Source organism: Pristiophorus japonicus, chromosome 14, assembly GCF_044704955.1.
Source record: "Pristiophorus japonicus isolate sPriJap1 chromosome 14, sPriJap1.hap1, whole genome shotgun sequence".
Lineage (NCBI taxonomy): Eukaryota > Metazoa > Chordata > Chondrichthyes > Pristiophoridae > Pristiophorus > Pristiophorus japonicus.
Window position 1 is genome coordinate 162268373 of NC_091990.1, and position 13013 is coordinate 162281385.

Consider the following 13013-nt stretch of genomic DNA (forward strand, 5'->3'; position numbering starts at 1 on the left):
ATTCTTCTGCACAAGAAGAATCTCAGACTCTAATAGAAACATAGAAAATAGGTGCAGGAGTAGGCCATTCGGCCCTTCTAGCCTGCACCGCCATTCAATGAGTTCATGGCTGAACATGCAACTTCAGTACCCCATTCCTGCTTTCTCACCATACCCCTTGATCCCCTTAGTAGTAAGGACTTCATCTAACTCCTTTTTGAATATATTTAGTGAATTGGCCTCAACAACTTTCTGTGGTAGAGAATTCCACAGGTTCACCGCTCTCTGGGTGAAGAAGTTTCTCCTCTTCTCGGTCCTAAATGGCTTACCCCTTATCCTTAGACTGTGACCCCTGGTTCTGGACTTCCGAACATTGGGAACATTCTTCCTGCATCTAACCTGTCTAAACCCATCAGAATCTTAAACGTTTCTATGAGGTCCCCTCTCATTCTTCTGAACTCCAGTGAATACAAGCCCAGTTGATCCAGTCTTTCTTGATAGGTCAGTCCCGCCATCCCGGGAATCAGTCTGGTGAACCTTCGCTGCACTCCCTCAATAGCAAAAATGTCCTTCCTCAGGTTAGGAGACCAAAACTGTACACAATACTCCAGGTGTGGCCTCACCAATGCCCTGTACAACTGTAGCAACACCTCTCTGCCCCTGTACTCAAATCCCCTCGCTATGAAGGCCAACATGCCATTTGCTTTCTTAACCGCCTGCTGTACCTGCATGCCAACCTTCAATGACTGATGTACCATGACACCCAGGTCTCGTGGCACCTCCCCTTTTCCTAATCTGTCACCATTCAGATAATAGTCTGTCTCTCTGTTTTTACCACCAAAGTGGATAACCTCACATTTATCCACATTATACTTCATCTGCCATGCATTTTCCCACTCACCTAACCTATCCAAGTCGCTCTGCAGCCTCATAGCATCCTCCTCGCAGCTCACACTGCCACCCAACTTTGTGTCATCTGCAAATTTGGAGATACGACATTTAATCCCCTCGTCTAAATCATTAATGTACAATGTAAACAGCTGGGGCCCCAGCACAGAACCTTGCGGTACCCCACGAGTCATCGCCTGCCATTCTGAAAAGTACCCATTTACTCCTACTCTTTGCTTCCTGTCTGACACCCAGTTCTCAATCCACGTCAGCACACTACCCCCAATCCTATGTGCTTTAACTTTGCACATTAATCTCTTGTGTGGGACCTTGTCGAAAGCCTTCTGAAAGTCCAAATATACCACATCAACTGGTTCTCCCTTGTCCACTCTACTGGAAACATCCTCAAAAAATTATAGATTTGTCAAGCATGATTTCCCTTTCACAAATCCATGCTGACTTGGACCTATCATGTCACCTCTTTTCAAATGCGCTGCTATGACATCCTTAATAATTGATTCCATCATCTTACCCACTACCGATGTCAGGCTTACCAATCTATAATTCCCTGTTTTCTCTCTCCCTTCTTTTTTAAAAAGTGGGGTTACGTTGGCTACCCTCCACTCGATAGGAACTGATCCAGAGTCAATGGAATGTTGGAAAATGACTGTCAATGCATCCGCTATTTCCAAGGCCACCTCCTTAAGTACTCTGGGATGTAGTCCATCAGGCCCTGGGGATTTATCGGCCTTCAATCCCATCAATTTCCCCAATACAATTTGCCAACTAATAAGGATTTCCCTCAGTTCCTCCTCCTTACTAGACCCTCTGACCCCTCTTATATCCGGAAGGTTGTTAGTGTCCTCCTTAGTGAATACCGAACCAAAGTACTTGTTCAATTGGTCCGCCATTTCTTTGTTCCCCGTTATGACTTCCCCTGATTCTGACTGCAGGGGACCTACATTTGTCTTTACTAACCTTTTTCTCTTTACATATCTATCGAAACTTTTGCAATCCGTCTTAATGTTCCCTGCAAGCTTCTTCTCGTACTCCATTTTCCCTGCCCTAATCAAACCCTTTGTCCTCCTCTGCTGAGTTCTAAATTTCTCATAGTCTCCGGGTTCACTGCTATTTCTGGCCAATTTGTATGCCACTTCCTTGGCTTTAATATTATCCCTGATTTCCCTTGATAGCCACGGTTGAGCCACCTTCCCTTTTTTATTTTTACGACAGACAGGAATGTACAATTGTTGTAGTTCATCCATGCGGTCTCTAAATTTCTGCCATTGCCCATCCACAGTCAACCCCTTAAGTATCATTCGCCAATTAATCCTAGCTAATTCACGCCTCATACCTTCAAAGTTACCCTTCTTTAAGTTCTGGACCATGGTCTCTGAATTAACTGTTTCATTCTCCATCCTCATGCAGAATTCCACCATATTATGATCACTCTTCCCCAAGGGGCCTCGCACAATGGTATTGCTAATTAATCCTCTCATTACACAACACCCAGTCTCCCCCCTAGTTGGTTCCTCGACATATTGGTCTAGAAAACCATCCCTTATGCACTCCAGGAAATCCTCCTCCCCCGTATTGCTTCCAGTTTGGTTAGGCCAATCTATTTGCATATTAAAGTCACCCATTATAACTGCTGCACCCTTATTGCATGCACGCCTAATTTCCTGTTTGATGCCCTCCCCAACATTACTACTACTGTTTAGAGGTCTGTACACAACTCCCATTAACGTTTTTTGCCCTTTGGTGTTCTGCAGTTCTACCCATATAGATTCCACATCATCCAAGCTAATGTCCATTCTAACTATTGCATTAATCTCTTCTTTAACCAGCAATGCTACCCCACCTCCTTTTCCTTTTATTCTATCCTTCCTGAATGTTGAATACCCCTGGATGTTGAGTTCCCAGCCCTGATCATCCTGGAGCCACGTCTCCGTAATCCCAATCACATCATATTTGTTAACATCTATTTGCACAGTTAATTCAACCATCTTATTACGGATACTCCTTGCATTAAGACACAAAGCCTTCAGGCTTGTTTTTTTAACACCCTTTTTCCTTTTAGAATTTTGCTGTACAGTGGCCCTTTTTGTTCTTTGCCTTGGGTTTCTCTGCCCTCCACTTTTCCTCATCTCCTTTCTTTTGCTTTTGTCGCCTTTTTGTTTCCCTCTGTCTCCCTGCATTGATTCCCGTCCCCCTGCAATATTAGTTTAACTCCTCCCCAACAGCACTAGCAAACACTCCCCCGAGGACATTGGTTCCGGTCCTGCCCAGGTGCAGACCGTCCGGTTTGTACTGGTCCCACCTCCCCCAGAACCGGTTCCAATGCCCCAGGAATTTGAATCCCTCCCTGCTGTACCATTGCTCAAGCCATGTATTCATCTGTGCTATCCTGCGATTCCTACTCTGACTAGCACGTGGCACTGGTAGCAATCCCGAGATTACTACTTTTGAGGTCCTACTTTTTAATTTAGCTCCTAGCTCCTTAAATTCGTTTCGTAGGACCTCATCCCTTTTTTTTACCTATGTCGTTGGTACCAATGTGCACCACGACAACTGGCTGTTCTCCCTCCTTTTTTAGAATGTCCTGCACCCGCTCAGAGACATCCTTGACCCTTGCACCAGGGAGGCAACATACCATCCTGGAGTCTCGGTTGCGGCCGCAGAAACGCCTATCTATTCCCCTTACAATTGAATCCCCTATCACTATCGCTCTCCCACTCTTTTTCCTCCCCTCCTGTTCAACAGAGCCAGCCACGGTGCCATGAACTTGGCTGCTGCTGCCCTCCCCTGATGAGTCATGACCACAGGGGACCCCTGCACTACCTTCTTTGCACTGCTCTTCCTGCTGGTCTTCCATTCCCTATCTGGCTGTGGACCCTTCACCTGCGGTAAGACCAACTCGCTACATGTGCTACTCACGTCATTCTCAGCATCTCAGCAACTCCAGAGTGAATCCACCCTCAGCTCCAACTCCGCAACTCCAGTATGTTGCATCAAACTGTGACTGAGTGATGGTGCAGTTATTCTCTCTGTTGTGGGTGAACTTTTCTGATTGGTCACGCTGCTTGTCCATCATCCAGTACTAGATGTGCAGAAAGTTCCCCAACTAAATATTGGGAAGGCTGAAGCCATTGTCATCGGTCCCCCGCCACAAACTCCATTCCCTAGCCACTGACTTCATCCCTCTTCCTTGGTGAACCAGACTCTTCGTAAACTTGCTATCCTGTTTGACCCTGAGCTGAGCTTCCGACCACATATTCTCTGCATCAACAAGATTGCTTCCACCTCCGTAACCTCGCCAGTCTCCTCCCCTGTCTCAGCTTGTAAGAACATAAGAATTAGGAGCAGGAGTCAGCCATACAGCCCCTCGAACCTGCTCCGTCATTCAATAAGATCGTGGCTGATCTTCGACCTTAACTACACTTTCCCGCCTGATCCCCAAATCCCTTACCAATGCTGCCCACATCTTTGTCGGCAGTTCCACTTCCCACGGAGGTGTATTCTCGGCAAGCATAAATGGGAGAAGGGCTGACGTGAGGGGGAGGTGGGGGGCAACTCGCAGACTTCCATGAATGAAAGGAACAGTAGGCACTGGCGCATTGAAGGAGAGAGCATTCAAGGAGGGCCTTCACTTGCCCACATCGGTGTCAGGCGACCATCACCACAGGGAATGCAGGTTTCCTGAGGTCCTGAATTTAGGCCCCTATATTTTTTCCCAAACTGGTCAATAAAATCAGCCAAATGTGTTTTGTCCAGACTGAGGATACCTGCATGCCTCACCTTGTGTCCAGTAAATAATAATGAGGTCTGATGATCAAACCAGAGAACTCTTTGTAACTGAAGTTCTAGATGAATTATTATGAACAAAACAAACATTGTCAAGTTTTCCATCTGCCCACCTACTAATTATTTGCTGGCTTGCTGTGTCTTTTTGATTGTCTTTGACCCATTCCTCTTTCTGTGTCTCCCATATTCTTTCACTCCCATTGCATTTCATTCCTCCTTTAAATTAGTAAATGGAATTTACTTCCGGGTTTCCTGTCCCGAAATCCCCCCCCTCCCCCCCACTTCGTCTGCTCTCTTCACAGTTCTGAGTAAATCTCATGTCTGTATTTTCTTCTTTTGTTACACGCATGCACACACCCCTTCCAAGCCAATGTCAACTTGCGTTTATATAGCACCTGTAACATAGAACAACATCCCAAAGTGCTTCAGAGGCATAATAAAAACTAAACGGGCAAGCTGAATACACTGGTGCAGGTGGTAGTAATGATTTTGTATTTTTTATCGCACACAGTTCCTAGCACCCCTGGAAGTATCCATGTGACCAACTTCAACACCAGTTCCATCTCATTAGACTGGGGAGAACCCGCGGACATGGATTTTGGAAGTTATACCTTCAACGTCACCTACCAGGATGGTTCTAGTACTGAGTCTATGACCGCAGATATAAACTCCACCACAATTTCGAACCTTATTTCTGGAACTAAATATACCATTTCTGTGGCCACCATTGGACCTGGACAATTGCAGAGTGACTTTGTATCAACAGCTCACTTCACCAGTAAGTGTAACTTCCATTCTCAATTCCCCAAAGAAATTTAGAATAAATAACTACTACTTTGCCACTTTCTTGTGCGTATTCACACCACCCTCAGCTGTGAGATCAGCGGACCACCTCCTCCTCTCTTTGCGTGTATTGATGTAAAACTGACTGCTGGGAGCTGCGTCTAAATTACTTGGACTGACTTTCTCTGTAAAGTGCCTGGCATCCTCTCACCATTGACCCGAGGCTGAAATCAGTAACTTAACATATAAACGATGCCAAATGAGCCTGGTGCCACCATTCCCTGGCACAGTACATTAATGCTTTGCCACACTGGACTGTGTTGGTAATGGTATTTTTTCCTTCTGGCCAAGCAATGTTGCGTGAAAATGTTCATACTGTTTGGTTAGTAATAATGCTTGTTTAATTATGAGTTGTCAAGGAGTTCCTGCCTATCCTGGGAAAGTCAGTGCAGCTTGAACATGGCGCCTGTCTTTGACAAAACAAGAGAGCATTTTGCAGTTTCCTGTTATTAGATATCACACGTGTGGACAGTTCCTGTATAAATGTTCTCCCCATTTAATTGTAAATGGGGAATTTTCATAGGTTTTTTTTTGCTGCCCTTATTTTCACAATTATTACCAAAATAGGAAGCAATGTGTTCCATTAAACTGCTACTGGTTAAGTGAATTCAAGTGTTAAATTTTAAGTCGATGATGAAATTTTGTTTGGCTTGTGTTTCAGCTCAGCCAGACAAAACTTCCAACTTGGTCTGGTGTTTGCTTAGCTTAGTCACTTTCTGTCGAACCCTCCTCTACTGATGTTAATACTGCCTAGTGGGCTGTGAAACCTCTCCCTGTGCAAGATCCGCCAGTCAAGTTTCTGTCATGCCTACAGCAGTAACACCATGCTGGTCAAAGGCAGAAACAACATACTGTGTGGCTGTGACCACAGATCTTTGACTATTTGCTGACCTTTCCACCTTCCTTAAGTGTCTCTCTTCCACACCCAACATCCACAGCACTGCTGTCTCATGGTTCCATTCTTACCTTTCATTAAATAATTGCTAATAACTTCTCCTATAATAACTTCACTCTTCACATCTAAAAAACCCCACAGGTCTAACTCTGTTCCACTCTTCATTTATATGCTCCAAGTCTTTGTTGCTATTGTCCGTTTGTCCAACATTAAAGCCTGGATAAGTCACAAATGTTGGAAAAACTGTTGGAAAAGGCGTCCTCTCCAGATCTTGCAACCACTAGTCTGGAGATGAGGGGGTTGACTTATGAGGAAAGGATGAGGAGGTTGGGCCTCTACTCATTGGAATTTAGAAGAATGAGAGGTGATCTTATCGAAACGTATAAGATTATGAGGGGGCTTTGACAAGGTGGATGCAGAGAGGATGTTTCCACTGATGGGGGAGACTAGAACTAATGGGCATAATCTTTGAATAAGGGGCCGCCCATTTAAAACAGATGAGGAGAAATTTCTTGAGTATAGGAGCAGGGAGGTCTTACTGCAGTTGTACAGAGCCTTGGTGAGGCCACACCTTGAATATTGTTCAGTTTTAATCTCCTAATCTGAGGAAGGAGATTCTTGCTATTGAGGGAGTGCAGCAAAGGTTCACCAGACTGATTTCCGGGATGGCAGGGCTGACATATGAAGAAAGACTGGATCGACTAGGCTTATATTGACTGGAATTTAGAAGAATGGGAGGGGATCTCTTAGAAACATGTAAAATTCTGACTGGATTGGACAGAATTGCAGGAAGAATGTTCCCGATGGGGATGTCCAGAACCAGGGGACATAGGCAAAGGATAAGGGGTAAGCCATTTAGGACTGAGATGAGGAGAAACTTCATCACTCAGAGAATTGTGAACCTGTGGAATTCTCTACCGCAGAAAGTTGTTGAGGCTAGTTCGTTAGATATATTCAAAAGGGAGTTAGATGTGGCCCTTACGGCTAAAGTGATCAGGGGGTATGGAGAGAAAGCAGGAATGGGGTACTGAAGTTGCATGATCAGCCATGATCATATTGAATGGTGGTGCAGGCTCGAAGGGCCGAATGGCCTACTCCTGCACCTATTTTCTATGTTTCTATGTTTCTTCTCTCAGAGGGTTGTAAATCTGTGGAATTCACTGCCTCAGAGAGCTGTGGAAGCTGGGACATTGAATAAATTTAAGATAGAAATAAACAACTTCTTAAACGATAAGGGAATAATGGGTTATGGGGAGCGGGCAGGGAAGTGGAGCTGAGTCCATGATCAGATCAGCCATGATCTTATTGAATGGCGGTGCAGGCTCGGGGGGCTGTATGGCCTACTCCTGCTCCTATTACTTGCGTTCTTATGTCTTGATTGATTCCATTCTCATCCATAGCTGGCACTTCAGAGTAATCCCAAAGGTACTAAATCTTGGCATGTTGCTCAAATCTTAAGCACACATTTTTCCCCCTATCCAATCGAAGTCAGTCCAGGTTAAAGATGTTGTCCATCTCTGACAAAGCTTTTTTTTGCATCCAAATCATTGCTCACATCTGCCCCGTTTTCCCTCTCCAGTGCGAAAACAATCATTGACATCACTTTAGACACGATTTCTCTAACCTTTTCCATGCCACCATCCCTGCTTTCACCCTCCATAAACTATTATTTATCCAGAATATCATAACCCACATCTTCACCAACACAAAGGTCCACTATGCCCTTAACACTCATTGTCATCAGTTCCCCTCGCTTCCGATACACCAGGGAATCGATTTTAAGATCCTCACATTTAAATTGTTCCATGGCCTTGCCGACACCTGACCACAGCGATCTGCAGATATCTGTACTGGCACGTGCTTTCCACACCTCCAACACTGGTTACCTCTTTGTTCTGTGCTCCAACACTGATATCCAGTCCTTCAGCCACTGTACTACAACTGCACTCCATCCCTCAAACACCTCCACCCTGTCAACTCTCTGTCCACCTTGAAAAACCTCCTGAGCACCTTTTTTTTTCTGACTGCTTTAGCCCCCTCCAAACCCCTCCATTTTCTTTCCTGCGCCATGTCCACATTTTCTGTCCACTGCCTTGTAAAGTACTCAGAGTTGTCTCTGTATATGAGGAACGCTTTAGAGTTGAGCCCAATAGATCTCTTTCTTATGGGAGAAAACCTAATTGTCTACGCAGTATAAATTTCTACCAATTTCACAAACATTATTTTTTAAAGAGATCTTAACACAGGAAAACACATGTCACTCCTTGGAGCTGTACAACTGCCCAACTCAATTTCAGAGGTGTTATCCAGTTCTCTAATTCCCTTTTCTACATTTAGTGTTAGAAGTTTCAATTGAGCTAGTTTTGCAGTATGGGGAAGGTCAAAGTATCCTTTACCTTTGGTAGGTCAGTAAGGTTAATTTATGAAAAAGGGACAGACCTCTTAAGGGAAGGTCATTAGATCTACCCTGTACTGGAATCAAATTCTAATATTTTTACTTCTACGAGACACTTAATAGCCTGGATTTTGCAGTAGAAATAATGGCAAGGCCACCAGCACTCACCGTTATTAAAGATAAAATTGGATAGCAACTTCTGGCGACTGCACATGTGCAGTTAAGTGTGGAAATCAGGAAGTTGCAGTCTGAGTTAACCTGCTCCACCACAAGCTTTGCCATAACAGTCTCTCATCGAGCGACTCCACATTCAAATACATGGAAGTGCGTGACGTCGCGGTACTTACCCACTAAGCATGCCAGAAAAAGTTAGGGCTTGTCCATTCCAGTCTAATTGAATTTTTAACGGTGTGATGAGTCTTAATTACTGCCAAATAACAGCTCTGGCACTGAAACTTAATTTGTGCTAGTGTGGAGTCTCATTCCTTCAGATTTTAATTATTGTTGGAGTCTTTTTTTTAAACTAAAATTTTAATTTTTTTGAAACTTTTTCTTTCTGTCCCTTATCTCTCTTAATCCATCTTTCTTTCCCTCTCTATTTCACTTTCTATACATGATTTGACATTGAATTAACTATTCTAACTTACATTTCCTGGTTCAGTCTCTGCATGGCTCAGTAATGGTTCTTCAATATGATTGGTGAAGGAGATGTACAGTTCCTTTCCCTGTTCATACAGGTCTCAGGTTCCCTGTTGAAGATGCTGGGCTGTTTTAGATTTCGAATTACTGCAACTTCCAGAGCAAAGGCCCATAAAAATTTGTGGGCATGTGTAATGAATGGCTGGTGCAATTCACTCACCACAAACTCCAAGCCATTGTCTCTTTGTATAGATTGTTTATCACCAATAAATGGTTTATTTGAATAATTATTTTCCATTTCTCATTGATTTATTAACAAAATAGCTAACTCTATTTCACAGAACCAAACCCAGTGAGAAATGTACAGATTGTCACTGTTGGCATCAACTTCATAACTCTGAACTGGACAAAACCAATCGATTATAGAAATGAATATTCATATATAGTGCTGACAAAGAAAAGTTCAGCACCTACTGGTGATGATAGAAGTGTAAATGTAACAATTGAAAAAGTTACTGTGAGCAATCTGACCCCTGGAATCAATTACACTTTCACCATTATCACACTGGCAGCAAATGTCACCTCAGCTGATTCAGTGATAACATCCAGCTACACAAGTAAGTGTTGCAGAGGGTGGCAGCTCATCAAAGTCAATTGATAAGTTAAATTAATGAATGAATTCCTTTCCTCTCCTCTCTCCTGAGGTGGTAACTCGTGCTGGGGTACAGTTCCAAAGATGCTGACAGTCCCCCAGTACTTTGCCAAAGTGGCCTCGAGTATGTGTTGGGCATGTTCTAGCTAAGCCCAATACTTTGTTCACCTGCCATCCACTCCACCTGCATTTTCCAGCTGGGGTGATTGGATCGCAATCAGAAGTGGGGAACTAGAACATCATTTTTCCCCGAGGTGAAACTTAGTAGTCCCATCATGATCCCAGGTAAACTCAGCACAAATTATGAATCAAATGTGGACTCTTGCCTTGCACAGTGCCACACCACGAGGTCCGATTATTCATTGATTTGAGGCCTCGTGTTTTTAGAATTCTCTGTACAGTGATTTATCCTCACGCACAAAAGTCAAGGTTTCTTTTAAATTTTGCTTCTTGAGAAATTGTTATGTTCATCGTGAGAAGGAATATCAGTGCTGGGGAAGTGAAAGCTTTGCAGTTTGTCATTCAGCACCATTATCGAGGGTTCCCAGATCAAGTATAGTATATTTTAGATGCCGTTTCCTCTCTGTATACCTCAGGTTAGATGCTTTGCAAACTAGAGCTGTGACTACATTGTCCGACAAAGCACGCAGCTGTCGAACTGGCTGGGGGCAGAGCGGAGCTCTTTTCCAACAGTCCCAACAATCTGACTGAACCCCAGCATCAGACACCCAGTGCTGCAACAGTATGAATTTTCTTTGTGGTAATGGGTAGAGGGGGGGTGTCTGAATAAAATGCAGTGTCTTCTTTTATTCTACAGGGCCGCTCAGCTGGTCTTCTAGGTGAGAGCTACTAGTATCCCACGTTATTTAACAAGACCTTCAAGACAAAGAAGCAATTTGTGCTGCTGAGGAAATCTAGGACAAGATGACATGATCTTAAAATTAAAGCTGAGTCATTCAGGAAGAAAATCAGCAAGTACTTCTTCGTACAAAGTGTAGTAGAATTCTGGAACTCTTTTCCCCAAAACGCTGTGGATGCTAGGACAATTGAAGCTTTCGTGACTCAAATTGCTAAATTTTTGTTAGATAACGATATAGAGGGATATGGATGTCGAGGTATAAAGAGCAAAGGCCAGTAGAGTTGACGTACAGATCAGCCATGATCTAATTGAATGGCAGAACAAGGGGCTGCATGGCTTACCCCTGTTCCTATTCTGTAATTGACTTCCCTCGTCAAACCCCCCACATTATTTTATGTATCTGAATCCTCCTGGAAGACTAAAACTTTTTTCAACCCCACAGAACCTGTGCAGATACCACAAGACAATATCACCGTGAATGGGAACGTGAACGAGCTGATTGTCTCTTGGACGCTTCCGCCTGGCCAAGTGGAGAAATTCTTTGTCATTGTTAAAGATGTAAAAAGTTCAGGAGAGCAAGCAAACAGCACAGATTCCACATCGCCTGTAACATTCACCGGTCTTCGACCTGGCCGAGAGTACATCGTCACAGTGATTACAAGCAGCGGGCCTTTCAATGTAACCTCTGACAATGTGCAGGGTATAACGGGTACGTGGAATGTGTGAAAATCAGTTTGGATTGAATGCAAGTATCTTTAATGCGGTGGCTTCATTTTATCAGAAATTGTTAAAAAAATTAACAGCTTATTAAGCACCCTCTGCCAAGTGCTATTGCACTTGAATCACTGAGGTAGAGGAATCTGATCTGTAACATTTCACTACCACTGACTGTTTGGCCCAGATACAATATATTTGTGAATGTCGCCCATTTAAATGGCACTTTTCACGATCTCAGGAAGTCCCAAAATGCTTTATAGCCAATGAAGTATTTTTGAAGTGTAGGGAAATAAGAAAAGATGAACATTAGTGTCATCAACATCGGCTAGTTATCAGAGGAGTTCTCTTGTCCCAGCAAACGAGTCTGATTGTCATTTACATGTCAACCCTTTGAACTGGGATTTGACAAATGAAAATATCACAATGATCGAGCCATATGATTTTAATGATTTACTCATCTAGTTTTCCTACATTACCTTGGAGATGGCTATTGGTTTGAGACTGCTAAACCTTGTTTCACTTGAATCTAAATTAATATGCAGAAGAAATGTTTCTGCTTTAGACACTGGATGGAATTTTAATTTGTGTGAGGGTGAGAACATTGGCTATGTAGTGGCTTCAATCAAAGGCTGCAATTAACGTCTCTCTTAACTCTACCCCCACAACATCTCTATGTCCCATTAATATAAGACTTCTCTGATCCTTTATAGACAGATTTAGTGCTGGTCTAATATTCTGATACTAAGTCTTGGTTACCAAATAGTGCTTCAGGTTGGCAGGGACATTTCCAAGTCAAGAAACATCATGCTGACCAATATCTCCAAACCCTTCAAGAATCTGTACACACTGATACTGGTGGGAATCTCATGTCTGTATTCTCTTCTTTTGTTACACGCATGCACACACCCCTTCCAAGCCAATGTCAACTTGCGTTTATATAGCACCTGTAACATAGAACAACATCCCAAAGTGCTTCAGAGGCATAATAAAAACTAAATGGGGAAGCTGTATACACTGGTGCAGGTGGTAGTAATGATTTTGTATTTTTTAATCGCACACAGTTCCCAGCACCCCTGGAAGTATCCGTGTGACCAACTTCAACACCAGTTCCATCTCATTAGACTGGGGAGAACCCGCGGACATGGATTTTGGAAGTTATACCTTCAACGTCACCTACCAGGATGGCTCTAGTACTAAGTCTATGACCGCAGATATAAACTCCACCACAATTTTGAATCTTATTTCTGGAACTGAACATACCATTTCTGTGGCCACCATTGGACCTGGACAATTGCAGAGTAAATTTGTATCAACAGCTCACTTCACCAGTAAGTATAACAAG

The 13013-nt window shown here is 43.4% G+C and overlaps 1 protein-coding gene across 2 annotated transcripts in view; it reads left to right on the forward strand.

Annotated features, from left to right (window-relative positions):
- Window positions 1–13013, forward strand: part of ptprja (protein tyrosine phosphatase receptor type Ja) — a 275279-nt gene that overhangs the window by 167153 nt on the left and 95113 nt on the right. For both annotated transcript variants that reach the window (XM_070899743.1, XM_070899744.1), the window contains 3 exons: window positions 5183–5449; window positions 11397–11663; window positions 12733–12999. In XM_070899743.1, coding sequence (XP_070755844.1) covers window positions 5183–5449; window positions 11397–11663; window positions 12733–12999 — 801 coding nt within the window. The remainder of the gene's footprint in view (window positions 1–5182; window positions 5450–11396; window positions 11664–12732; window positions 13000–13013) is intronic.